Source organism: Pipistrellus hanaki (assembly GCF_964339955.1).
Source record: "Pipistrellus hanaki genome assembly, chromosome: 14".
Lineage (NCBI taxonomy): Eukaryota > Metazoa > Chordata > Mammalia > Chiroptera > Vespertilionidae > Pipistrellus > Pipistrellus hanaki.
The window spans coordinates 50,257,248-50,282,526 of NC_140516.1; the positions used below are offsets into that span (position 1 = coordinate 50,257,248).

At 66.8% G+C, this 25,279-nt stretch overlaps 3 protein-coding genes across 5 annotated transcripts in view; 2 read left to right on the top strand and 1 right to left on the bottom strand.

Annotated features, from left to right (window-relative positions):
- Positions 1–9,183, top strand: part of CFAP46 (cilia and flagella associated protein 46) — a gene marked incomplete at both ends in the record, with an annotated part of 51,324 nt that extends 42,141 nt beyond the window's left edge. Inside the window, 9 exons of the mRNA XM_084904397.1 lie at positions 792–862; positions 941–1,001; positions 1,077–1,112; positions 1,723–1,825; positions 6,828–6,940; positions 7,850–7,931; positions 8,319–8,455; positions 8,562–8,639; positions 9,062–9,183. Of these exons, the coding sequence (XP_084760523.1) occupies positions 792–862; positions 941–1,001; positions 1,077–1,112; positions 1,723–1,825; positions 6,828–6,940; positions 7,850–7,931; positions 8,319–8,455; positions 8,562–8,639; positions 9,062–9,183 (803 nt within the window). The remainder of the gene's footprint in view (positions 1–791; positions 863–940; positions 1,002–1,076; positions 1,113–1,722; positions 1,826–6,827; positions 6,941–7,849; positions 7,932–8,318; positions 8,456–8,561; positions 8,640–9,061) is intronic.
- Positions 9,184–21,078: 11,895 nt separating this feature from the next.
- Positions 21,079–22,747, top strand: NKX6-2 (NK6 homeobox 2). Of its 2 annotated transcripts, XM_084904605.1 has the most exons (3): positions 21,079–21,640; positions 21,716–21,888; positions 22,096–22,747. In XM_084904605.1, exons 1-3 carry the CDS (start codon positions 21,235–21,237, stop codon positions 22,345–22,347), a joined length of 831 nt encoding a protein of 276 aa, XP_084760731.1. In that variant the 5' UTR covers positions 21,079–21,234; the 3' UTR covers positions 22,348–22,747. The 2 variants fall into 2 exon arrangements, with proteins under 2 accessions (XP_084760731.1, XP_084760730.1); XM_084904604.1 differs by having other exon boundaries at positions 21,079–21,888.
- Positions 22,748–23,883: 1,136 nt separating this feature from the next.
- The window catches only part of INPP5A (inositol polyphosphate-5-phosphatase A), a 118,707-nt gene continuing 117,311 nt past the window's right edge, over positions 23,884–25,279 (bottom strand). For both annotated transcript variants that reach the window (XM_084904567.1, XM_084904568.1), the window contains exon 16: positions 23,884–25,271. In XM_084904567.1, coding sequence (XP_084760693.1) covers positions 25,222–25,271 — 50 coding nt within the window. In that variant the 3' untranslated portion in view covers positions 23,884–25,221. The remainder of the gene's footprint in view (positions 25,272–25,279) is intronic.

The window sequence follows — 25,279 nt, forward strand, 5'->3', positions numbered from 1 at the left end:
TTACCACCCGAGGTCGTTGGCTCTGGTCACAGCCATCAGAGAGGGGCTCATAGAGCATGCTGTGTGCCAGTGCTGCCAGGATGGGCCTTGGCCACCCTGTCTCCTGAGGGCCGCGGGGCAGGCGGGGCGGGCGGGCCGCTGTGGCTCCTCTGGGTGCCCCGTGCGCAGACGGGGGCGGCGGAATCCTCCTCGCGGGGCCCGGGGCCGGTTTCGGCAGGAGCACCGCACGGCCATCAGGGTGGAGTCAAACAGAAAATAAGGAGATTGGGTTGTTGCCGCCCTCCAAGAAGAAATCCCAAGGACCAAACGTGCCCTTCCGCCGGAGACAAGGAGAACTCCAGCCAGAGGCACGAGGCCCTGGCTTTCAGATGTTGGAGGCCTGGCGGCGGGGACCGCAGAGCCCGTGGACCCAGAGTGACAGGAGTCTGCAGGGCAGGTCCCGGGGCTGCACATGGCCCCCCACGTCTCCGCTGGCGGCAGGGCAGGGCAGTGTGGGGAGAAGCCGGGACAGAGCCGCCCGCAGCAGCCACCACGTCCGACACGCAGCCAGGCCGCAGGGGTCAGGTGTCCGCCCGCAGAGGGAGAGGCTGGGGTCCCCAGGCCTTCCCCGCCCTCTGAGTCTTCACATCTGAGATGCGGCTGCCCTTTCGCCTTAGAAAGCGGGACAGGAACAGCTCTCCCCCCACCTCGCTTTGGTGTTCACATCACAGCAGACCGGCCGTTCCAAAGCGAGCGGAGTGGCGTCCGGCGCCTCTCGGTGCCCTCACCGCTTCCTTCCGTGTCTCCCACAGACCGGACCGCGAAGAAGGGCGCCAAAGGCAAAGAGCTAAAGAGGAAAGGGCCCGGGAAGAAGAGCCGGAAGGTAGGGCGAGGCCGCTGGCCCCGGGCGGAGGGCCGGGTGCCGCTGGAGCCGGGCCCCACGACCCCACCTTTGTCACAGGGCAGCGCGCCCCGCATCATCCCTCCCGAGGCCATCCTGATCGACTCGGACAGCTTCCGGTGTATCCTTTTCCGCGCCCCCCCTGCCCCCCGCCCCACACCAGCCTGTGTCCTGGTTCTGCTTAACCGAAGCCCAGACGTCGTGGACCCCTTCGAGGAGGCCCAGGGCCCGGGTGAGCACTTGCAGGGCCCCTCCCCTCTCTGAATGCATGCACACGTTCACGCACACATGAACACGCACATGAACACGCACACGTGCACACACACGAACACGCGCACATGAACATGCACACATGCACGCACACACGAACACGCCACACCCCACCCTCGGCATCGGGCGCGGCTGGCCGCCCCACAGGGCAGTCGGGCGCCTTTCCTCCTCTCAGGCCTCCTGCCCCCAGGCTCTCGGTGTTTAATCCTGAGATTTAAGAAAATGTTTCACTAGAGGCCCAGAGCACTGGTACGGTCCCTAGTGGCTGCTGGCTGCCGGCCAGGTCCTCTCTCTTACCCTGGCCGGCCCTGTCCCCTGGTCGAACTCCCGGTCTAGGGGATAATTTGCATACTATGCTTTTATTATATAGGACCTTTTTTTTTTTTTTTGCGAAACTGGTTTTGCAAATCTCTCCGGGAGGAGGGCGGGAGACCAGCGTCTCCACTAGCTGTGAGTGGCGGTACTGCCTCTGCCAGTGCCCCCTGAGGCCGGCCCGCAGCCCCACCCGCAGCCCCGCAGCTCACGTGGTGACAAAGCCTCTGCGTTTTGCCTCCATTCCGTTCTCGTTGCAGCGACGTGGCTGCCTATCTCCGTAACCCGGGAGGTTCTGGATAAATACAAAGACTCGTACACGGCGAAGTGGGTGGGCCATCTGGGAAGAAAGCTCTTTCCCAGGTTCGCTCTGGGTTCCGGGCCTGGGTCCTGTGGACGAGGGTACCAGGGGGTGCTCTTCCCGTCTGTCTCCTCCTGGGCCCCTCCCCGCCCCGTCTCCCCCGCTCTCCCTCAGGCCCCTCCTGCCTGGGCCCCATTCTGTCCTGTGACCCCCTGACTTCCCTTCCTCTCACTCCGGGTGCCTGGGTCCCGTTTCCCAGCGGAGGACCTGCCCGGGTGCCCTGCACAGGGCCCCACAGCCAGTCCGGGGCAGGTCCGGTGGGCGCCCTCGGGAACTGGGCGTGCAGTGTCCCTCCAGCCACGCCCAGTGAGCTGGGGGTCCCTGCCAGGGACACGGGGCCCCCCTCTCCCGAGAGGGGCTGGCACCGGCTCCCAGGGACCCCGAGTCAGAGCCAGGAGAGGCCGCGGGAGGATGTGCACGAGGCTCTGTGCGTCTCAGCCACGAGGGGCGGAGGGAAGACCGAGCGAGCGGGACGTCTCTGCGTTAACCACCCTTTTCCGGAGGGAGGTGTCCCGGAGGGAGGTGTCCCCGGAGGGAGGTGTCCCGGAGGGAGGTGTCCCCGGAGGGAGGTGTCCCGGGGGGAGGTGTCCCCGGAGGGAGGGTGTCCCCGGAGGGAGGTGTCCCCGGAGGGAGGTGTCCCGGAGGGAGGTGTCCCCGGAGGGAGGTGTCCCGGAGGGAGGTGTCCCGGAGGGAGGTGTCCCGGAGGGAGGTGTCCCGGAGGGAGGTGTCCCCGGAGGGAGGTGTCCCGGAGGGAGGTGTCCCGGAGGGAGGTGTCCCCGGAGGGAGGTGTCCGGGGGGAGGTGTCCCGGGGGGAGGTGTCCCGGAGGGAGGTGTCCCGGAGGGAAGTGTCCCCGGAGGGAGGTGTCCCGGAGGGAGGTGTCCCCGGAGGGAGGTGTCCCGGAGGGAGGTGTCCCCGGAGGGAGGTGTCCCCGGAGGGAGGTGTCCCCGGAGGGAGGGTGTCCCCGGAGGGAGGTGTCCCCGGAGGGAGGTGTCCCGGAGGGAGGTGTCCCGGAGGGAGGTGTCCCCGGAGGGAGGTGTCCGGGGGGAGGTGTCCCGGGGGGAGGTGTCCCGGAGGGAGGTGTCCCGGAGGGAAGTGTCCCCGGAGGGAGGTGTCCCGGAGGGAGGTGTCCCCGGAGGGAGGTGTCCCGGAGGGAGGTGTCCCGGAGGGAGGTGTCCCGGGGGGAGGTGTCCCCGGAGGGAGGTGTCCGGGGGGAGGTGTCCCGGGGGGAGGTGTCCCGGAGGGAGGTGTCCCCGGAGGGAGGTGTCCCCGGAGGGAGGGTGTCCCCGGAGGGAGGTGTCCCCGGAGGGAGGGTGTCCCCGGAGGGAGGTGTCCCCGGAGGGAGGTGTCCCGGAGGGAGGTGTCCCCGGAGGGAGGTGTCCCCGGAGGGAGGGTGTCCCCGGAGGGAGGTGTCCCGGGAGGGAGGGTGTCCCCGGAGGGAGGTGTCCCCGGAGGGAGGTGTCCCGGAGGGAGGTGTCCCCGAGGGAGGTGTCCCCGGAGGGAGGTGTCCCCGGAGGGAGGTGTCCCGGAGGGAGGTGTCCCGGAGGGAGGTGTCCCCGGAGGGAGGTGTCCCCGGAGGGAGGTGTCCGGGGGGAGGTGTCCCGGGGGGAGGTGTCCCGGAGGGAGGTGTCCCCGGAGGGAGGTGTCCGGGGGGAGGTGTCCCCGGAGGGAGGTGTCCCCGGAGGGAGGTGTCCCGGAGGGAGGTGTCCCGGGAGGGAGGGTGTCCCCGGAGGGAGGTGTCCCCGGAGGGAGGTGTCCCCGGAGGGAGGTGTCCCCGGAGGGAGGTGTCCCGGGAGGGAGGGTGTCCCCGGAGGGAGGTGTCCCCGGAGGGAGGTGTCCCCGGAGGGAGGGTGTCCCCGGAGGGAGGTGTCCCGGAGGGAGGTGTCCCCGGAGGGAGGTGTCCCCGGAGGGAGGTGTCCCGGGGGGAGGTGTCCCCGGAGGGAGGGTGTCCCGGAGGGAGGGTGTCCCCGGAGGGAGGTGTCCCCGGAGGGAGGTGTCCCCGGAGGGAGGGTGTCCCCGGAGGGAGGTGTCCCCGGAGGGAGGGTGTCCCCGGAGGGAGGTGTCCCCGGAGGGAGGTGTCCCCGGAGGGAGGTGTCCCGGAGGGAGGGTGTCCCCGGAGGGAGGTGTCCCCGGAGGGAGGTGTCCCCGGAGGGAGGTGTCCCGGAGGGAGGTGTCCCGGGAGGGAGGTGTCCCGGAGGGAGGGTGTCCCGGAGGGAGGTGTCCCGGAGGGAGGTGTCCCCGGAGGGAGGTGTCCCCGGAGGGAGGTGTCCCGGGGGGAGGTGTCCCCGGAGGGAGGTGTGCCCGGAGGGAGGTGTCCCGGAGGGAGGGGTCCCGGGGGGAGGTGTCCCCGGAGGGAGGTGTCCCGGAGGGAGGTGTCCCCGGAGGGAGGGTGTCCCGGGGGGAGGTGTCCGGAGGGAGGTGTCCCCGGAGGGAGGTGTCCCGGAGGGAGGTGTCCCCGGAGGGAGGTGTCCCCGGAGGGAGGGTGTCCCCGGAGGGAGGTGTCCCCGGAGGGAGGGTGTCCCCGGAGGGAGGTGTCCCGGAGGGAGGTGTCCCCGGAGGGAGGTGTCCCCGGAGGGAGGGTGTCCCCGGAGGGAGGTGTCCCGGAGGGAGGGTGTCCGGAGGGAGGTGTCCCCGGAGGGAGGTGTCCCGGAGGGAGGTGTCCCCGGAGGGAGGTGTCCCCGGAGGGAGGTGTCCCGGGGGGAGGTGTCCCGGAGGGAGGGTGTCCCCGGAGGGAGGTGTCCCCGGAGGGAGGGTGTCCGGAGGGAGGTGTCCCGGGAGGGAGGTGTCCCGGAGGGAGGTGTCCCCGGAGGGAGGTGTCCCGGAGGGAGGTGTCCCGGAGGGAGGTGTCCCGGAGGGAGGTGTCCCCGGAGGGAGGTGTCCCCGGAGGGAGGTGTCCCGGAGGGAGGTGTCCCGGAGGGAGGTGTCCCGGAGGGAGGTGTCCCCGGAGGGAGGTGTCCCCGGAGGGAGGTGTCCAGGGGGAGGTGTCCCCGGAGGGAGGTGTCCCCGGAGGGAGGGTGTCCCCGGAGGGAGGGTGTCCCCGGAGGGAGGGTGTCCCCGGAGGAAGGTGTCCCCGGAGGGAGGTGTCCCCGGAGGGAGGTGTCCCCGGAGGGAGGTGTCCCGGGAGGGAGGGTGTCCCCGGAGGGAGGGTGTCCCCGGAGGGAGGTGTGCCCGGAGGGAGGGTGTCCCCGGAGGGAGGTGTCCCGGGAGGGAGGGTGTCCCCGGAGGGAGGTGTCCCCGGAGGGAGGTGTCCCGGAGGGAGGTGTCCGGGGGGAGGTGTCCCCGAAGGGAGGGTGTCCCCGGAGGGAGGGTGTCCCCGGAGGGAGGTGTCCCCGGAGGGAGGTGTCCCCGGAGGGAGGTGTCCCCGGAGGGAGGTGTCCCGGAGGGAGGGTGTCCCCGGAGGGAGGTGTCCCCGGAGGGAGGTGTCCCCGGAGGGAGGTGTCCCGGAGGGAGGTGTCCCGGGAGGGAGGTGTCCCGGAGGGAGGGTGTCCCGGAGGGAGGTGTCCCGGAGGGAGGTGTCCCCGGAGGGAGGTGTCCCCGGAGGGAGGTGTCCCGGGGGGAGGTGTCCCCGGAGGGAGGTGTGCCCGGAGGGAGGTGTCCCGGAGGGAGGGGTCCCGGGGGGAGGTGTCCCCGGAGGGAGGTGTCCCGGAGGGAGGTGTCCCCGGAGGGAGGGTGTCCCGGGGGGAGGTGTCCGGAGGGAGGTGTCCCCGGAGGGAGGTGTCCCGGAGGGAGGTGTCCCCGGAGGGAGGTGTCCCCGGAGGGAGGGTGTCCCCGGAGGGAGGTGTCCCCGGAGGGAGGGTGTCCCCGGAGGGAGGTGTCCCGGAGGGAGGTGTCCCCGGAGGGAGGTGTCCCCGGAGGGAGGGTGTCCCCGGAGGGAGGTGTCCCGGAGGGAGGGTGTCCGGAGGGAGGTGTCCCCGGAGGGAGGTGTCCCGGAGGGAGGTGTCCCCGGAGGGAGGTGTCCCCGGAGGGAGGTGTCCCGGGGGGAGGTGTCCCGGAGGGAGGGTGTCCCCGGAGGGAGGTGTCCCCGGAGGGAGGGTGTCCGGAGGGAGGTGTCCCGGGAGGGAGGTGTCCCGGAGGGAGGTGTCCCCGGAGGGAGGTGTCCCGGAGGGAGGTGTCCCGGAGGGAGGTGTCCCGGAGGGAGGTGTCCCCGGAGGGAGGTGTCCCCGGAGGGAGGTGTCCCGGAGGGAGGTGTCCCGGAGGGAGGTGTCCCGGAGGGAGGTGTCCCCGGAGGGAGGTGTCCCCGGAGGGAGGTGTCCAGGGGGAGGTGTCCCCGGAGGGAGGTGTCCCCGGAGGGAGGGTGTCCCCGGAGGGAGGGTGTCCCCGGAGGGAGGGTGTCCCCGGAGGAAGGTGTCCCCGGAGGGAGGTGTCCCCGGAGGGAGGTGTCCCCGGAGGGAGGTGTCCCGGGAGGGAGGGTGTCCCCGGAGGGAGGGTGTCCCCGGAGGGAGGTGTGCCCGGAGGGAGGGTGTCCCCGGAGGGAGGTGTCCCGGGAGGGAGGGTGTCCCCGGAGGGAGGTGTCCCCGGAGGGAGGTGTCCCGGAGGGAGGTGTCCGGGGGGAGGTGTCCCCGAAGGGAGGGTGTCCCCGGAGGGAGGGTGTCCCCGGAGGGAGGTGTCCCCGGAGGGAGGTGTCCCCGGAGGGAGGTGTCCCGGGAGGGAGGTGTCCCGGGAGGGAGGGTGTCCCCGGAGGGAGGGTGTCCCCGGAGGGAGGTGTCCCCGGAGGGAGGGTGTCCCCGGAGGGAGGTGTCCCCGGAGGGAGGTGTCCCGGAGGGAGGTGTCCCGGGAGGGAGGGTGTCCCCGGAGGGAGGTGTCCCCGGAGGGAGGGTGTCCCTGGAGGGAGGTGTCCCCGGAGGGAGGTGTCCCCGGAGGGAGGTGTCCCGGAGGGAGGTGTCCCCGGAGGGAGGTGTCCCCGGAGGGAGGTGTCCCGGAGGGAGGTGTCCCCGGAGGGAGGTGTCCCCGGGGCTCCCCACGGCCTGTCCCCGGCCGGCCGCCCGCCCACCGCGCCCCACCCACAGCCAGGCCGAGTGGGAGCAGCTGCTGGGCCGCTGCGAGGGCTTCTTCTTCTATGGGATGGAGAACTTCCTGTCGCACCTGTCGGTGGAGAGGCTGGCCGCCATGAGCTTGGAAGGTGAGCGGGCACCAGGTGACTGGGCACGGGGCAGAGCGGGCCTCGGCTGCCCCTTGGTCCCCACCACCCCTTAGACTTCCAGGCTGGCAGGCCACCAGGGCCTGCGGAGGACGGGAGGCTGGCGTGTCTGGGCACCCGCCCTGCCCACCGGCCCTTCTGCCTGGACTTCCGGCCCCCCCCAGGGCACCCTGTGGGGGCATTTTCAGGGACCCCTCACGGAGGCCCCTCCCCTTCGAGGTGCCTGTCCCCATTGATGGCAGCCTGCGGATGCCTGTCCCAGGCTCCTTTCCAGCCCCCACGCACCCCGTGGGGCCACGCAGGACAGGACCCCACTTCACCCCATAGCATGTCACCTGGGAGGTGGAGACAGGGCCTCTTTGAGACGCACCCAAGCCTCCGGGAGGGATGGCCCCGGGCCCACTGCCCACCCCCCCAGGCCTGTGGGCACACAGCTGGAGGGTCTGCCTGCCCCCGGGGCTGCCCGAGGCCCAGCCCAGCCAGGCCACCTGGGAGCGGGGTGGCCTCTGCTCTGTGGGGCCGCTGCCCGCCCACCCAGGTGCATCTCGGACACTGGCCCTGTCTCAGAGGGCCTGGGGCGGGGTGACCAGCTCCTGTGCCTGTGCCTGCTGCTGCCCAGGCAAGCCAGCTGCCTGGTCGGGTGGCGTGCTGGGAGCCGAGACCCCCTCGCAGGGAGGGGCATGCTGGGGCCCCGGGGCACGAGGAGGCTGAGAGGGCTGTGGGCTCCCGAAGCAGATAGCGCCCCGAGCGCCAGTGCGGCCAGGGATCCCAGGAAAGGGCCTGCAGTTCCAACCCGGGCCGGGCAGCTGGGCCTGTTTCTGTGGTCACTGCTCCGAGACGCCAGCCTCTGACCGCCCCCCCCCCCCCCCCCCCGCCCGCCGTGTCCTGCAGACTGCCGTCTGGTGGTGCTGCTGGACCGGAGCCGGTCCTACGAGAGCATGCGGCGGACGCTGGAGTCCTCGGAGCACAAGAGGTGCTGGGCCTGCTGGCAGCCCGGCATGGGAGGGTGCTGGGGGGGATCCTGGGGGGAAGGAATGATGGATGCATCCCATGGGAGTGTGGCGGGGAAGCGCCCTGCAGGCGGTAGGCAGAGCCCCAAGAGGGAGCAGAGTCTCGGGGGCTCCGGCAGCTGACCACCGGCCATGGAGCCTCGAGGCTGCTGGGCTGGGCTGGGCCGGGTGCCCCCAGCACGCGCACCCCAGGGACCCGGACTTCCTCTCACCGGGGGTGCCCTCTTTGGGGGGCGTTTACGTTTGGGGGTGGGAAGTGTGGAGCGCTGTCAGTCCAGACCCGCGTCCCAGCCCTCGGGGCCGTTTGGGGGAGGCCGGGGGCGCGGTCCCACGGGGCTGGGTCCCCGCAGTGTCTCCCAGCTGGCCTTGGAGGAGCCCATCGAGACGGCCATCCTGCTCAGCCTGGTGGGGGTCAAGAGCATCCTGGCGAACCAGTGGCCCACGGCGCTGCAGGACAACACGCTGAGGGCCACCGTCCTGTGGGAAAGTGCGTGGGCCGGCCCGGCCAGCCCTGAGCCCCGGAGCCCCGGGGGCGGGCGGGGAGGGGCGGTCCACGTATCTGAGGTGGACCCACCCCAGAATGTCTTCCCCAGACCTGCTGGCATACGGCAAGACAACCGGGAGAACGGCCCGCATCCTGCAGAGGATGGAAGCTGGGGACCTGGTCCACGGTAACTAGACGCTGTCTGCCTCCGTGCCCGCCGCCCGCACCCTGCAGTGTCAGGGCCCCCACCTCCGCCCGCACGGCCTCCCGCACACGGGCCTGCAGCCGGGAGGGGCCTCGGCACTCCTCTCGGGAAGCTCCGGCCACCAGATCTGCCGATTTGTCTTTAAAACCGTTCAAGTCCCACCAAGTCTGAAAGCCCAGTGGCCGGGGAAAAGGGGGTGGCGGGGGTTGGATGCGGGTGTGTGTGTGTGTGTGTGTGTGTGTGTGTGTGTGTGTGATAGCAGCGTCCAGGCCTGAGGGGCGGGGGAGGGGTGCTGTGTCACAGGCAGAGCCAGGGCACCCCTCCCCGCCCGCCCAGGCGCATGGCCCTGGGCTGGGCCCCGGAATTCCTGCCCCCGGTGAGCCTCCTGCCCCCTCTCCCCTCAGACGAGTCTCCACAGACCCCCAAGAACAGGCTGACGTTCCGCCCACCGCTGCACGGCTCTGAGTGGCCCTCCGTCAGCCTCAACCTGGTCCTGTACGGGCTGCCCAACCAGGCCATCGTGTGATCCCCGTCCCAGCCGCCCTGCCCCTGCACACCCCACCCGGGCGCTCCTGCAGGGCCCTCCTCCTGGTCCGAGCCCCTCCCCTTCGGCCCCGGTGCCACCTGCCTCCTCCTCCTCCTCCCGGGGCCTCCCAGGGCCTGCCTGCACCTCTGCACCGCGACCCTCCTGGCAGGTGGGGTGAGGGCTGCACCAGGGCCACCCCCGGCTGCCTGGACCCTGAACCCGCCTCGCCAGTCGAGGGGGCACATCTATCCCCGGGGACCCGGAGGAGGGTGGTCTCCACCCCCACAGGCCGCCAGCAGCAGGGTGCCCTCGGAAGACCGTTTCTGGCCGATGTCCCTGGGGACGAGGCTTGTGGTCCTGGGAGGGACGGGCCCGGCTCTGAGACCCTTTTGTTTGCCTTGTTAGAGCTTCAGTAAAGGACCGAACCAGCGCCTGAGTGTGTCTGTGGCCGGGACTCTGGGTGGCTGCGGGCCTGGCCCGGCCTCGGGTCCGGGAGTCCCGTCACCAGCACCTTCTCTCGCCTGGCCGTGTGAAATGGGCCCCAGCCTCCCCCAGGCCCCCCGCGGCTGGGCTCCCACCCGGCAGAGGGAGGGACAGTGTTCACATGATGCTAACACGGCTTCCTCCGCGGTCACGGAGGCCTGTGAGGCGCTGGGCCCTGTCCTCACGGCCAGGCCCTCCCAGCCCGCTCTCCTGCCACCACGGGGTCAGGGTGGGCTGGTCGTCAGCCGTTCCCGAAACGTGGGGCCACGTGGAGCAGAGCCACCAGGTGTGGCAGCAGGTGCCGTGGGCCGGCCCTGTGGCTCGGGCTCTGTCCACGTGTTTCTTCACGCCAGGGGAGAGGCGTGGGGGATACGGTGGCCCAGAGGGAGGCCAGGTCGGTGCCCGCACCGCCAGCCCCTTGCTGGCCCTCTGACCTTGGCACGGGTGGTGCCACGCTGGGCCAGCGGGGTTGGAAGGCGTGCCCTCTCTCTCAAAACCTCTCGGCTGAGTGGCTGGCACTGGACTTGTCAGACCTTCGGCCTACGCCCCAGCCTCACGGCAGGCCCGGGGGCTGAAGGGAGCCGTGCAGGGGGGGCAGCGGGGGTGGGCGGCACACAAGGCAGGGAGACCCAGAAAGCAGAAGGGGGGCACCCCCCCACATACATACACATACATGCATGTATACATGTGTGCATGCACAGGCTCTCGCATACATGTGCACACAGGTGCACGCACCCCCACACACAAGCCTGTGGACAGCACAGTGTGCGTGCGGTTGGGTCCCTTTCACCACCGTCTGCACTACTTATGCCGCTTTCCATGAATCTGTAATTAATTCAATATAAAGCGCTTCTAAATCTCATCTTTGATAATATTGAAAGGTGGAGGGAGATTCCTCTCTTTTTGTTTGATTCCCCCCCCCTCCCATTTCCAAACATATACATACACAGAGTTGCTCCAGGTTTTTTTTTAAGGCTAACTAATGACCGGGGAATAAATTTGGATCGGAGCGGCGCTGGAAATATGAGCTTTCTGTGGAGCGGTGCTGGCACGCACCCAGACAACAGGAATAAAAGCTTCTGGAGATATTTCATCGCACGCGCACCGCTCACCTCCCCTGTGTCTCCCCACGTGAGCGCGATTTCATGTATCAAAGGCGCTAAAATAACTTTCTGAGTTATGTCCCAGCAACATAACAAATCACATTATCAATTAACTTCTACAATAGAAGTGGCTTTCTGTAATAGATCCAAGCGTGGAAAAATTACGTGGGTGAAATTTATGTAACCCTAAAAACTGTAAGGAGAAGAAGGATCGCTTTGAATTTATTGGTCCTAATGGGGGACGGGATGTAATTCGCGTGGTGGACAGCCCTGAGGGACAGGGTGACCAGGTCTGCACGCTCCGGACACGTCCCACAGAGGACACGGGGCGACAGGGCTGGGCAGCCGACGGCCACCCGCCAGCCAGCGGACCCTGCGGGAGGGGCGGGGCGGGGCGGGCGGGAGCGGGGGCTGCGGCTCTGGCCCAGGCTGAGCTCCGGACAGGCTCCGTGACCTTGAGGCGGTTACTCCGGAGCTTCCAACAGCCTGACCCCATCAGCCCAAGTCCCCATTGCCCCGGCCCCTCTGAGTCCCGGTCCCTCCCCCTCAGGCCGGCAGGGAGTGTCTTGCTCACCATTCACCGTTTAAAAGTTCTACTTGTTTTCCGAATTGTCTTGAAAATAGCGATTTCCATATTGTAAAAGTAAGGAGTGTTTTCACAGCAGGGAATTTGGGAAATACAGTGCTCTCAGCAGACGGCAGAGGTCACCGTTGGATGGCTCTCTTTTCTCTGCCGCTTTCTGCCCCTCGGGCTGCTCTGCGGTCTGAGCAAGCCCCCTGCACTCACACGCCCAAAGGCTTTCCGCTCTAGGTTGTTTTTTAAAAGTCAGAATCCTCATTTAAAGCACCTCTCCCCTCAGCAGGCCGCCTGCCCACCCCGGGGTCCCTGTGCCCGGAGTGGGGCCTGTTCCAGTGGGGCTGCCCCTGGTGGGGAAGGGGGGCTGGGGCTTGGGCATGCCAGGTGTCCGCCACTGGGTGTCACTGGGCCCAGGAAGTGCGGGCTCTGGGTCCACACTTCACGTTCCTCCCTCACTTCATCCCCTGGAATCCTGTCACCCAGGCCCGGACCGAGGCCCATGCTCCTGTCCTGCCCTTTGCCAGCCCCTGGCAGCCTCCACTGGTCCTGGCACCACATCCTCACTTCCCAGCATGGGCTCTCGGGCCCCTGGTCCCTGCCTGGGGCTCCCAGCAATATCCCTGCTCCCCTGGGAGCCACCCTGCCCCACGCTGTCCCCCTGGGGCCTGGACACCTGGGCCTCCCGCCTCTCCCGACCTCATTCCCAGGCTCAGCCACAGCAGGCTTCCGGATTGATCCGGATTAAGAAAGTAGGTGGGTTAATAAACCAAAATGTCCACAGACCCTTGTATATAAATTTCTATTAAGTTCCCGCATCCAACACTGGTCTCTCATAGTTTAATTTCTGTATTAAATAATTAAAACTCTATTGTCAATGGCTGTGAACAATTGTTTTCCTTAATGATCTTTCCAGAGGAGCCAGTAATTTTATATCTTGTAAAGATGATTAACGGGCATCATTATCCCATATTCCTGAAATATAGCCCAGCGGCTTCACCAGAGGCCATCTGTATTCAATTAACGCTCCCGCGCGAGAGCCGCGTCCCTCCATGCCGGGCTGTCCTCCCGCTTTACGACGGCGATGATGAAGATAGAAACAACCAGTTTAATTATCCCATTTCCAACGGTGAAATCAATTTGCCACACGTGTCCACGCTTTAAAAAGACGATGAAGAAGGCGGCGGCCTGGGTCCCGGGAAGGGCAGGCCGGGCCGAGTGGCCAGGAGACCCCTCCTCAGTCCGGGCTGGGCTGGTGGCGGAGCAGGGAGGGGCCGGCCTTCTGAGCTCTGGTCCCCCGGGGGTCCCCTGCCCTGCCCTCCCCACCCCACCCCCAGCATCACTCAGTCCCTCCGTCCCCTGCAGCAGGTCCCTGAGGCCCGCCCTGCTCCCCAGACCTGGTCTGACTGTAAAAGTGGGGGGTCGGGGGGGTCGGGGGACTGCACGGGGTGCGGCCGCTGCCTCTGTCCGGGTGATTCCAGGGACGCGCCCTGCCCTGCCTCTCCGTCACTCCGCGGGCAGGCGCTGTCGGCCACACAGTCTAACTGTTTGACGTTTTTATCACCCTCGTTGGGAGCGGAGGGAGGGGCTGGATTGATGCTCCGTGTGGCTGACTGATGGCCGGCATGGCGCTGAGGGGCTGAATTACGGGGGACTCTTAAATTTTCTTATTATACGTTTTAATTCTTTATGACAAGAGGCGAGGGGGCGTTGAGACACCGAGGTGGAGGTGGCCCTCTGCCCTGTACCTGGGATCAGGGTGCCCCCCGTGTCCTCCCGCTTTTTCTGGCACCTCCTGCCCCCAGGCTCTGTTCTGGGGGCATCAGGGGACGGGGGTGCTCAGACAGTGGGACGGGACAAGGACCATCCTGCCTACAACCCGGCCCCCAGGACACACCCTCTTGGAGATGAAGCTCTTGGGCTCAGCACTGCCCGCCCCCCCCCGAAAGGTGGGGCTGCTGAGCCCCACGCCCCTGAGGCCGGGGCCATCCCGGGGGCATTTCCGAGCCTCGGGAGTTGGGTCAGGCAGGAGCCCAGTGGCCACTTGCATCTCCTGCTCGTGGGTTCTTATCCGCACTGTGTCCGTTTCTCCCCTTCCTGCTATTAATTCCAGTCCCCTGTGTCACAGGAGCCTCACTGTTCTCTGTCACAGGCACTGAAACCTCCCCGCGCCCCCCCCCCCCCCCCTTCTTCGTTTACTGCCAGACCTTATTCACGGCCAGCTTGGTCACCCTGGAAATATTTCACACACTGTTCTGGCCTCAGTGTGACTCTCTCACGTCTTATGATGGATGCGGACGGCGGGCCTCTGGGCGTCACCCACCCGGTCACTCGGGCCCCTGCCCGTGGGCAGAGGGGAGCCACCTGCGGTGGGCAGGTCTTCCCATCGGGAGAAGCCGCTGGCCCCGGGGCGGTGCAGCCACCCTCAGCCCTGCCTGCTCGGACCCGTGCTCACCCTCCGGGTCACACACACTCCACTGCGGACTGGCCTCCCTGGCAGTCACGCTGGAGACCCGAGACCCAGCAGAAGCCATTCAGGCGGAACCGGGGCGTGGGGGCGGGCAGGAGTCCCCGAGGACCTTGCTGGCCTGGGCGCCCCGGGGAGGGGCAGCTGTGACTGGACGGGCCAGCTTGGGGACAGCAGGCGCTAGGGGCTGGGCAGTGGGCATGAGGCAGAGGGAGGGTCTGGGAGAAGGCGTCAGAGCCAGGCTTTGGGGGGCTGGGTGGATGGCCCTGGGCCACAGAGGCAGGGAGCCAGGCCCCATTTCCCAGGGACTTGCTCTGAGTTCCTGAAGCGAGAGGCCTGCTGCCCCCACAGGCAGGCTGCGGGAGGCATTGTCTCCAAGCACCGGTGGCCGAGATGCTGGGAAAGAGGGGCGGGCCCGGGGCGGAGGGGAGCCACCTGCGGTGGGCAGGTCTTCCCATCGGAGAAGCCGCTGGCCCCGGGGCGGGGCAGCCACCCTCAGCTCCTCTCGGACCTCCTCTCTGCGGTGATGCCGTGTCCAGCCCTGTGGCGGGAGGGACAGCAATTCCACTCCAAGAGGCGAGGCTGCAGCCCTGGACCGGCCTCAGGACCGAGTGCCACCTGACAAGGTCTCTGTCCCGGCACCTGCCCCTCCTCCCTCCAGGAACAGGCTCACGCGTGGTTTGCTGATGAGCCAAGGGCTTGGGGTTGGAGGCCGCGGTCTGGATGAGGTCTCTTTGTGCAGGACCCCGGGCCTCTGGGGGTGAGCCCAGCACCCTCCGGCCACCCTGGGCGTCTGCCTTCCTCGCCACCACCACCCAGGCCCTGCCTACAATTCGGGGCTCTGGGTGAGGGGGCCCAGGCGAGGCTGAAGAGGGCGAGATCGGCCCCGCCCCCACTCCACCCACTGAGCAGGCGCTGGGGGCACATCAGCAGGAGCTGGTCCGCGGCCTCCCCAGCAGCCCAAGCTGCTCCTGGGAGTGGAGCCGCCCCCCGCCCCCCTTCCTACTCCTTCAGGAGCCCCTTTCCGGGCTCCCGGCTGCACCCCTGGAACCCCCAGCCTGCAGCCTGCGTGCTCAGCATGCACCTGCGTGCCCAGACCCAGCGGGCTGTGGGGTGGGAAGGGGCAGCAGAGGACAATCCCAGCGGCCACCCAGGCAGGATGGGGCCCGGCCTGTTCCCACCTTCGGGAGGAAACGGGCCTGGCACCACCTCCTTCCTCATGCCCTCGGGATGGGCCTCCCCTGGGGGACCTGAACCCCGGGCAAACTCAGGAGCCTGCTGCTCAGGGCGTGTGTGCGGGGGGGCTCAGGGGAGGTGGTGTCCTGGGCCAGGACGGTCCGGCCTCCAGCGTGCCTGCGTGCCCGGAGCTGCCGCCTGCCCCACGCTGTGGCCTCGGGCTTCTGTGTGCGTCCTCTGGGGCCTCGGTGTTCTCTGGGACCCTCCTGGGGAAGGCAGCGCCCTCTCCAGGGCACGTGGGGCCCAGCGGGGAGGACAACCTGGAGGCGCCAAGTGAGGAGGGGCCTGCGACCCCAGGGGGCACCAGGTTTTCTCCTGGGCCCCAGAGGACCAGGCAATCAGCTTCATGGGTGGGTCCAAGCTGCCCAGCTCTACCCCAGCCTCTGGTGGTCTTCTTCTTCTTCTTCTTCTTTTTAAAAATATATTTTATTGACTTTTTTACAGAGAGGAAGAGAGAGGGACAGAGAGACACATCGATGAGAGAGAATCATCGATTAGCTGCCTCTTGCACACCCCCTACTGGGAAGGTGCCTGCAACCAAGGCACATGCCCTTGACCGGAATCGAACCTAGAAACTTTCAGTCCGCAGGCTGATGCTCTATCCACTGAGCCAAACCGGTTTGGGCTTGCCTTTGGTCTTCTGGCGTGGGCCCCTCCCGTCGCCTCTCACAGACCATGTAAGTAACTGCGGGCACAGTCTTCAGACTGTTGTCCATTTTCCACACCGTCGGCCCCTCTCCTCCCTCCCCCGCCCCTTTGCCAACCCGGCAGGGAATCTCCCTCTGTGACAGGCATTTCCTAGACCTGGGGCAGGTGTCGGAGGGGTTCAAGCCAGAGAGCTCAGGCCAGGCGTCCACGGGGCAGCCCCCCACACGCCAGGGACAGCTGAGGCTGCTGGACGCCCAGACGTCGTCAGGAAGGGGCATTCAGGGGGCAGGCGGCCACCCACCCAGGAAGCGCTGGCCACAGCGAAGCCCAGCCCTCTGAGGAGAAGCCTCCCCAGGGGACAGCGACGGCCTGGACGGCAGCCAGGAGCCCTTCCTTCCGGAAGCACCCACGTGGGCAGGGCTGCTCCTGAGCATCCGCAGACGCGGAGCGGGCGCCCCACACAAATCTTCCCTTGGGCGCTCAATTAGCGCGCTTGGCAGGTGGTCAGATGCCCCCCGGAGAGCGGCCCCGGGAGAGAGCTCATTACCCAGGATCCCACACCTGTGCCCGCCAGGCCCCCGGGGAATTAGCTCTGAGCGTGATTTACGGCCCCTCCCTTTGTCCTTTCCTGAAGGAGAAAGGTTCTCAGAGAGCGATTCGGATTCGGAGGCGCTGTGTGGCGGCTGCCCTGAGGGCCGGGGCCTCTGCGGTCCCCACAGCTGGCTGGAGCCCCTCCTATTTGGGTAACTGCCCTGTGCCCCTGGCCAGGCTCCTGTCTGCACCAGGGCATGGAGGGGGGAGGGCGCGAGGTCAGCAGGGACCTCTCCAGGTGGGGGTGCTGGCCCTGCTTGCTGGGTGTGCAGGTCCGGCCCAACGTGCCCCCGGCGGGGGTGAGGCTACAGGCAACAGGTGGCCACAGGTCTCCCTCGAAGGAAAAGCTCCCCAAGGCGGGAGGCAGGCGGGCCTGGGGTGGGGAGGGGCTCAGTCTTCAGGTCAACCAGACCCATGTCGGATGTTTCCTCCTGGAGCGCCAAGCTGTTAATTCATTCATTCATTCATTCATTCATTCAATCATTCAATCATTCAATCATTCCAGCTCTTCACGTGGGTGTCTGTCCTGACCAGGGGCCCCGCGGGATGTTGGGAAAGGAAGGGGGCACCTATGGGCCATTGGCATGGAGAGCAAGAGGTTGAGGCCCGGGCTGCAGACACGGGTGCTCCTGAGGGAGGGGAGGAGGAAGTCCAGGGGTGGGGGCTGCCAGGTGAGCTGAGGGGGGCGGAGGCACAACCTTGAGCATCAAATGAAGTTAACGGAGGTGTGCGGCAGGAGGGGGGGGGGAGCACGGGCGAATGCGGCACCTCGAAGCAGCCACATCTGCCCTGTGCACATCGGTCCCAAAAGCAGAGGGGGGCCCCGTGTCCTGCCAGTTGTCCGGGAAGCCCCACGGGACCCACGTGGTTCTGGGAGCCAATGAAAGCACTTCCTTCCGAAACGTCTGGGTGGTTCCCTTAGGACAGTGGTCAGCACACCGCTCTGTTGACTGAGTTTGCTGACCACTGGGCTAAACTGTGGCATATTGTGTGGTAAAGGGTTCCCCGTGGGGAGCAGGCCTAAGCCGGCAGTTGGACATCTTTAGTGCTGCCTCAGAGATAGGAGAGGCTCCCGCCACTGCCACTGTGCTCACCAGTTATGGGACCAGCTCAGGGCTTCTGACTGCACTGAACGTCTGCCCCCTGGTGGTCAGTGTGTGTGTCATAGCTACTGGTGGTTACGCTGTTCCGTTGATTTGCATATTAGCCTTTTATTAGATGGTCAGGAAATGTATTCAGCAGAAGTGAGCCATGATGAGATGCCTGGAGAGTGGTCCAGGGCAGAAGGCGGCCAGCACCGTGTGAGGGTTAGGGGGAAGGACAGGGGTGATGAGGCCTCAGGCCTTGGCTGGATGTAGTTATATGGTGATTGGCCAAGTTGGAGCATGGAGGCTGCACCTGGCGATAATGCAGGTGAGAGAAGGGCAGGGGTTGGGCCAGGGTGACCAGCTGGGCCTCCTCTGCCCATCTATGTGTGCCCCTCCCACCCCAGCCTAGCCCCCTCCCCAGCCTCCCCTGCTCATTGCCTTTCACAGTCCCCCTTGCTCCTTCGCAAGGCTTGGGGTTGGGGGCTGTTGGCTCCCACAGCTGGGCCCTCAGTGGGGATGCGAATCCATAAGGCGCCTTTCCCGCCTTTCCCGCTGGGCCTGTCAGGCTCCTAGCCCGCAGGGCTTGCCCCAGATCCCTTGGAGTAGGAGGGGCTGCCGTGTGCTCCAGCCTGCCGCCCCGCCTTCAGCCTTCCCAGAACCAGCTCATCCTCTGCATCCCTAACCCTGTCCCCCTCCCCAAGCGCCCTATGGTCCATGGTCCCGGGCCAGTCCAGCAAGGCGCTAATGTGAATTCCATTGTTTCCTGTTTGTTACCAGCCACGGTGAGCTAGGGGCCGGAGCTGGCCAGTTCTCGTGGTTCTCCCAGGGCGCAGCTGGCCCCTAGCAGGTGCCCAAGAAGGAAATGTTGAGCGAGTAAGGTCTCTGCCAAACAGCGCACTCTCCATTTCCCCAGGACGCAGCTGGCCTTCCTCGTTCGCAGGACGTTTTCTCTGAGGCCAGGAGGTGGCGCTGGCGAGCCTCTCCCCGCTGATGCCCGCCCGGCAGCGGCCCGGCCCCAGGCGCTCCTTCCCGTCGGCAGCCACCGACCTTCCCCGAGGAGAAGTGATCCTCGGATCCCACCGAGGGGGACGCGTGGGGGCGCAGGACGCGGGGGTGCGGCGGGAGCCCGGATAGTGGGGGGTCGGGGGGGTCGGAGAGCAAGCAGCGAAGCGCCCAGAGAGGCGGCGAGGGAGGATGAGGCTAGCCGCCGGCCTTTCTAAGGGGTCAGGGCGGGCAGCGGGCAGCCTGTGCCGGCCTCCGGGCGGGTGCGGAAGCGGTCGGGGCTCCGGCTCGGGACTCAGCGCGCAGGGCAGGACCGGGGCCCTGGGAGCGCACCCAGAGGCCTGGGACCAGAAGAGCGTGGGAAAGAGGCCGCCCTCACCCGCACCCCTGGCGGCGCCCCAACTCACCCGCTTCCTGCAAAGCGGCCCCCGGCCCCCATCCCGCACCCCCGGCCCAGGCTCCCTGCAGAGCCGTGCGCGCTTCGGCCGGTGGAGACGACAGTCCCACTCGCGACCCCAAGTCAGCCAGGAGGGCCTGGCTAGCAGGCGGCCTGGGTGGTGGGGCGCAGGGCAGCGCAGCGGGGTCTTTCCTCGGCTGAAACGGGGCTGGGAGTCCCCCTCCCCAATCCGCCCGGGGTTTAAGGAGCCGAAGCGCGGAGCTCAGAGCTGGGCGTCCCTCCTGCCCTGAGCCAGGGCTGCGGGGACCTTCCGGAGGTAACAGCCTCCACCGTCCCGCCCGTCCCTCTGGGCCTGCCCCCAAGAACCTTAAGACGCTGCGGCCCTGGGGGGCTCCAAACGCAGAGGAGGGTCCGCTGCCCCCCTCTCCCCTCGGCCCGCCTCTCCCGCCTCCTCCGGCCCCGCCTCCGAGCCCGCAGCTCCCGCGCTCCAAGGAGCCTCGCTGCCGGCCGCTGCCTCCAGGGAGCCCGGAGCAGGCCAAACCCTCGAGGGGGAGGGGGAAGGGGAAGGAGGAAGGGGAGGGGAGGGGGCTCCCGGTGCGGCTCTGGGAGCGCACACAGGCTGTAGGTTCCTCCAAGAAAGTGGGGCGCGGGCGAGGCCGGGGCGGACCCCGAGCTGCGGGAATCCCAGGAACAGCGATCTGGGTGTCCGGGGCCCTGGCGCTCGGGCCAGCCGCGCCCGGATCCCCGAGAGCGCGCGGCCTGGGAGGAGGGAGCTGGGAGAGGGACTCCGGGGCGCGGGGCCGCACCGCACGCGGAGCCGGCGGCCTGGGCGCGCACGAGGCGGTGGTCACCCCGCGCCCCGCAGCGCGGCAGCGGCTCTCCAAGCGGCCCTCCGCCGCGGGGGCTCCGCCACCGACCGCACCAAACGAAAGCGGAGCCCCGCGGGCCGCGGTGCGGGCGGGCGCCGGGCCACCGCACACAGCCGGGCCGGCGGCCTCCGTTCCCTCCGCCCAAACCCCGGGGGCCGGGCCGAACCGGCAAAGTCGTTGAGGACGGACCGCACCGCGAGAGGCTGGCCTGGCGCCCCGACCCCCTAAACGGCCGTCCGTTTCCGCACGTTTGTGCCGCGGCCCCAAAGGAGCGGGAACGGTGTTGGGTCTGCCACTCAGGAACCGTGACGCCGCCAAAAAGGACCAAGGCAGCGCCGCCGGCACGCACCCAGCGCCGCGCCGGCCCGCGCTCGGCTCCACCGCAGCCTCGGAGCCACACCAGTTCCCGGGGAGGGGGCTTGTGTACCAGCGGACACCCGGGGCCCCACCTGCCGCCTGAAGGCCGCTGCACTTGGGATGCGGACCCGTGTGGAGGCCACAGACGCGGCCCCGCTCCCTGGGCTGAAATCCAGGGCCCTGCGCCTGCCGGTCCCCGATCCCGGGCCGCGGCTGCGGTCACGAGGGAAGGCTGCTGAGCTCGGTGGGTCAACCCCGGGGCTCAGGCTGCCTCCCAGTGGGTCTGCGGCTTATGCCGTGTACCCAAGAGTTATACCGTTATACCCAAGATGCCCGCCCGGCAGGCCAAGGGCGTCCCCGTGTCCCAACCTAAAGAGGACAGTCCTCGGGCTGGGAGGGACAGGGAACCGCCGGGCCGCGGCCAGCAGTCTCGCGTGTGGCCCTGGGATGGGCCTCGTCACCAAGCCGGCGGTTTGTCAGTAAAAGTAGAGGAGATTGGAGAGGGGCCAGGCCCTGGGCACCCTCGGACTCTGAGCTCGTTCCCTCCGCCGCGGGTTTGCGCCCCTGAGTTCCGGGAAATGTTTGCGGTCCTGCCGCCACTTGGGAGCGGGCCGCCGGGGACCCGCGGGGCGGGGCGCGGGCCGCCTCCCCCTCCCGCGCCCTCCCGCGTGGGGCGCTTCGTTGAATGGGGAGCACGACGGAGCTGCGTAGCTTATCCTCAAATCTGCATTCTTTCGTGCGATAAAATATGCTCTCGTATTTTTTCCTGATTTCCCATTAAAACCTTTGCCTAACTAAACTCCCATCCAACGGGATTTATTTCGTCTCGGGGGAGATAAATCGGGCAAATTTACAGCCCGGAAGGCACCTGCCGCGCTAATGGGCCCTTCATGGAGTGCGCGGCCCGCGGGGGCGCGCGGCGGGCGGGGCGCTGGCCAATGGCCGGGCCGCGGGCTCCCGCAGCCAATCAGCGCGCGCGCCGCGCCGGGGCCCCGCGGTTATCAGCGCGTCCGGCCCGCGCGGCCCCGCTCCGACCGGCCCCGGAGCCGCCGCCCGCGTTCGTCCCCCGCCGCCCGCCGCCGCCCGGCCCGCGCCCGCCCCGCGCCCGCCCGCCCTCCGGGGCCGTCGGCGCCCGCCGCGCCCAGCGCCCCGCCACCCCGTGCAGCGGCGCCCGCCCCGGGCCGCGCGCAAACTTTCCGGGCCGGATGGGCGCCCGGGCCGGCGGCGGCGGTGCCCATGGACGCTAACCGCCCGGGCGCGTTCGTGCTGAGCAGCGCGCCGCTGGCCGCGCTGCACAACATGGCCGAGATGAAGACGTCGCTGTTCCCGTACGCGCTGCAGGGCCCGGCGGGCTTCAAGGCGCCCGCGCTGGGCGGGCTGGGCGCGCAGCTGCCGCTCGGCACCCCGCACGGCATCAGCGACATCCTGGGGCGGCCCGTGGGCGCGGCCGGCGGCGGCCTCCTGGGCGGCCTGCCCCGTCTCAACGGGCTCGCCTCGTCGGCCGGCGTCTACTTCGGGCCCGCGGCCGCCGTGGCGCGCGGCTACCCCAAGCCGCTGGCCGAGCTGCCCGGCCGCCCGCCCATCTTCTGGCCCGGCGTGGTCCAGGGCTCGCCCTGGCGGGACCCGCGCCTGGCCGGCCCGGGTGAGTGGCGCGCGCGGGGGCGGGCGGGGGGCGCGGGGCGGGGGCGGCGGCCGCGCTCACCCGCTCTCCCTGCAGCCCCGGCCGGCGGGATGCTGGACAAGGACGGCAAGAAGAAGCACTCGCGGCCCACCTTCTCGGGCCAGCAGATCTTCGCGCTGGAGAAGACCTTCGAGCAGACCAAGTACCTGGCGGGCCCGGAGCGCGCGCGCCTCGCCTACTCCTTGGGCATGACCGAGAGCCAAGTCAAGGTGAGGCGGCGCCGGGCGGCCTCTCCCGGCCCCGCCGCCCCAGGCAGACCCTCCGGTCCGCATCCTGCGAACGAACGACCGCCCGCCCGCCCGCCTCGGCCGGCCCTAGAGGCGCGGCTGCCCTGCTGCAGGGCTTAGGGGGCCAAGGCGCGGGGCGCCGGGCGGGCATTTCGGGGGGCGCAGCCTGATGTCCCCCTGCACCCCCAGGTGTGGTTCCAGAACCGCCGGACCAAGTGGCGCAAGCGGCACGCGGCGGAGATGGCGTCGGCCAAGAAGAAGCAGGACTCGGACGCCGAGAAGCTGAAGGTGGGCGGCTCGGACGTGGAGGACGACGACGAGTACAACCGGCCCCTGGACCCCAACTCGGACGACGAGAAGATCACGCGGCTGCTCAAGAAGCACAAACCCTCGAACTTGGCGCTGGTCAGCCCGTGTGGCGGCGCGGGGGACGCCTTGTGAGGTCTGGCGAGGCCGGAGGGCCCGGGTGGGGCGCAGCCGGCCCTCCCCGCCTGCAGCCGGAGTTGTATATATATTTTTACAGAATAAGTTATAAAGCTGCCGGCCCAGGCCCGGCGGAATCACTTTGTATCATCAATAAATTATTTAACATGGCCCGGCGGAGCCGCGGCTCCGGCTGCACCGCGTGTTTCTTCCCGTCCTGTCTCCGCCGCCGCCGGGGTCGCGCGCGGCAAAACCGGCCCGGTCCCCGCGCCCTGGAGCGGAGGCTGAGGGCTGATGTGGCTGCTCGGGCTTCTCCGGGACCCCGAAGGCCCGGGCCTGCGGACCCCAGGCGGGAAGGAGCCGCTGGGTGCGGCGCTGGAGGAGCTGCAAGGAGCCAGATGGAGCGGGCGCGGCGCCTGCAGGTGAGACGTGGGGCGCAGGTACAGCCTCTCCTCCCCTCCCTGGGCTGCGGCCTGCCAGCTGGGATGAGGTTTGGGGCGGATTGAAACGCATTTGGGGGCAGACCTGCTCCCTCCCGGCCCATGGATCTGCTGGGTTGTGTATTCAAACAGCCTCAGCCCCAGGAGCTGGATATTTTCAAGTATTCCTGGGCACTCATGTGGGGTGCAATCAGGGGTTTTTGGATTTCTCTGTACCATGGCCTTTCAACTCCCATTTCAGATCTTTCCTCAGTAGAAAGCGCTCGTTAATGCAAACTGCTCTGCGGGTGTGGGGAGTGCTCCGGAGCAGGAGCTCAGGGAAGCGCGGTCCCATCAGCCCTGAAGGCGGTATCTCGGCCAGGGGAGTGGGCTCTGCAGCTGGCTGGCTGGGGAATCCGCGGGCTCCGGGACTGGGCGCGGGCGGACTCCCTCCTCCTCCGGTTCTTCCCGCCTTCTTCGGGCAGGTCCAGGGCTGGTCCCCGTACCACCACCCTGATTCTCGGTTACCACAGACCATGGCCCCGGGTCTGCATGTTGCATCTTAAGGGGCATAAGGATTGAGTACTAATTTTAAAAATTAAATGTGATTGTGTTACTCTACAATTTCTCTTGGAGGTTTTGAAAGTGCTAAAGAGGAATGTAAATGAGGCTGAAGATTTTTGGTTGTTTTGTGGGTGTTTTTTGCTTTTGCCACATGGCTGTATCATCTGAAAAACCAGAATTTCTAAGGAACCACTGGCTGTTTTTTCTTTCTTTTTAAGGAAGCAGTATGAAAATTTATTTTATTTCTTCAAGTGAACTATTGTCTCAGCTCAGGCTAAGAGCAAAGGAATCTTCCAGTTTCAGGTGGAGGAAAGCCGTGCATTTACATAATCTCGTGTAAAAATGCTGAGGGGTGAATTCCATTAGCTACCACCGCAGTCAAAGAGCCAAAAGCTTACTTTCCCGCTCTTAATTCTCAGCTTAGTTTGTGTGATGGTAAATGATGGAATGAAAGTAATTCCAGGATTTCTGACGAGCTTGGTCTGCAACAGGCTGAGTGAGGGGGGCACAGCCCTTCCACTCAGCATTTCAGAGGACAAACGCGGAAGAAGAAGACAAAGCCAGGCAGCACTGCGTTCACCATGATCAATTTTATTGCTTAGGAACCGGAGCGGTCATTTCTAAAGGCCTCCACAGTGACCGACAGCTGAGACCCCGCTGAACAGAATCACCGCTTGGACGTGGACAGCACAGGGACCGCCCTGACCCAGACCCCCGTATTGTCAAGAACACAGATTCGGCAAGCGGACCCCGCATCACTTGCACTGGTAGTGACTGACCTAACAGCGTCTGCCTGCGGCCTCCAGCCCAGGACTTCTTAGTGTTCTAGAGCAGACGAGTAAACGCGCGGCCTCTGCCCCGCAGGCCCCGGGGCTCGGCGCTCGCTCAGTGCTGGGAGAGTGTGGGCAGCGCGGACCTGCGTGGGGCGCTGGCAGCTGAGCCCGGGACGTTTACACTTCTGTTCCTCTTAATGTTTTTATGTACAGCCCATGTTAAAAGCAGTTTCTACTGGAAGCGAACTAGGCTATTTTTACTTCTCCCATGATATTATTGTTTTATGTATAATACTTGGCACCATAGAACAGTAACAAAAGACAGACAAAACGGTTTACAAAATTCTTAAAAGGTACAACCAAGCCGGCTACGACCTTCACATTCAGGTCTAATATTACACGGGAGAAGGCAGAGGAGCGACGGCTGCTAGTGTAGCCAGGTGTACTGGCGCTGATCACCCACGACGCACTGCCCGCCACATCACCTGGTCTGCAGGTATGTGTGTGACCTTCACATAACTGAACTAGACTCCAATTCTACCCGCTGGTATGACTCTCTCGAGCATTCATACTGGAAAGCATATTTAGCATTAAGTTTTGGTAAGATTTATAAATTATTTTAAAAAGTATATATTTATATATATTTATATATAAAACTGGGAAGCAGCTGCAGTGTGATTCAGACACCATGTACATGGCAGTGGAAGGAACGACACAGGAGGGGCCGTCGGCTGGAGCCAGGGCCCTCACTGTCCTCACAGTGGCCACGCTGCCCGAGTCAGCACAGAGCCTGCTCCCGCCCGGGCACGCCTCCAGCTGGCAGAGGGGACATTTGACACCCGTGGGGTTCCCACGCTGACAATTATTACAAACTGAAAACCGTGAAGTCTAAAATACAGAATCTCTGCTGTCTATTAGAGTTTTGGCAACAGGACTGTGACTTATTAAAAAACCCAATATTTCTACTTAATGTCACACGAACAGACAAGACAGTGAGGTATGTGAGCTCCCCCGGGAGGGCCGGAGGCTGAAGCGAAGTGTGGGCCGGCCGGCTAGCGGGTGGCGCTCGGGCGGGTTAATCGATGCAGCTGTTGAGTGTGGATTTCCATGGACGCGACTTCCATCTGCTCCTCACGCTACAGGCAGGGCTCGCGAAGGGTCCTCTCGTGTCGCTGGCATCGCCTCCCTGCAGTG

Coding starts and splice junctions, on each gene's coding strand:
- NKX6-2 (XM_084904604.1), top strand. CDS start 21,235: ATGGACGCTAACCGCCCGGGCGCGTTCGTGCTGAGCAGCGCGCCGCTG. Junction 21,889..22,095: donor TGACCGAGAGCCAAGTCAAG/GTGAGGCGGCGC, acceptor CTGCACCCCCAG/GTGTGGTTCCAGAACCGCCG.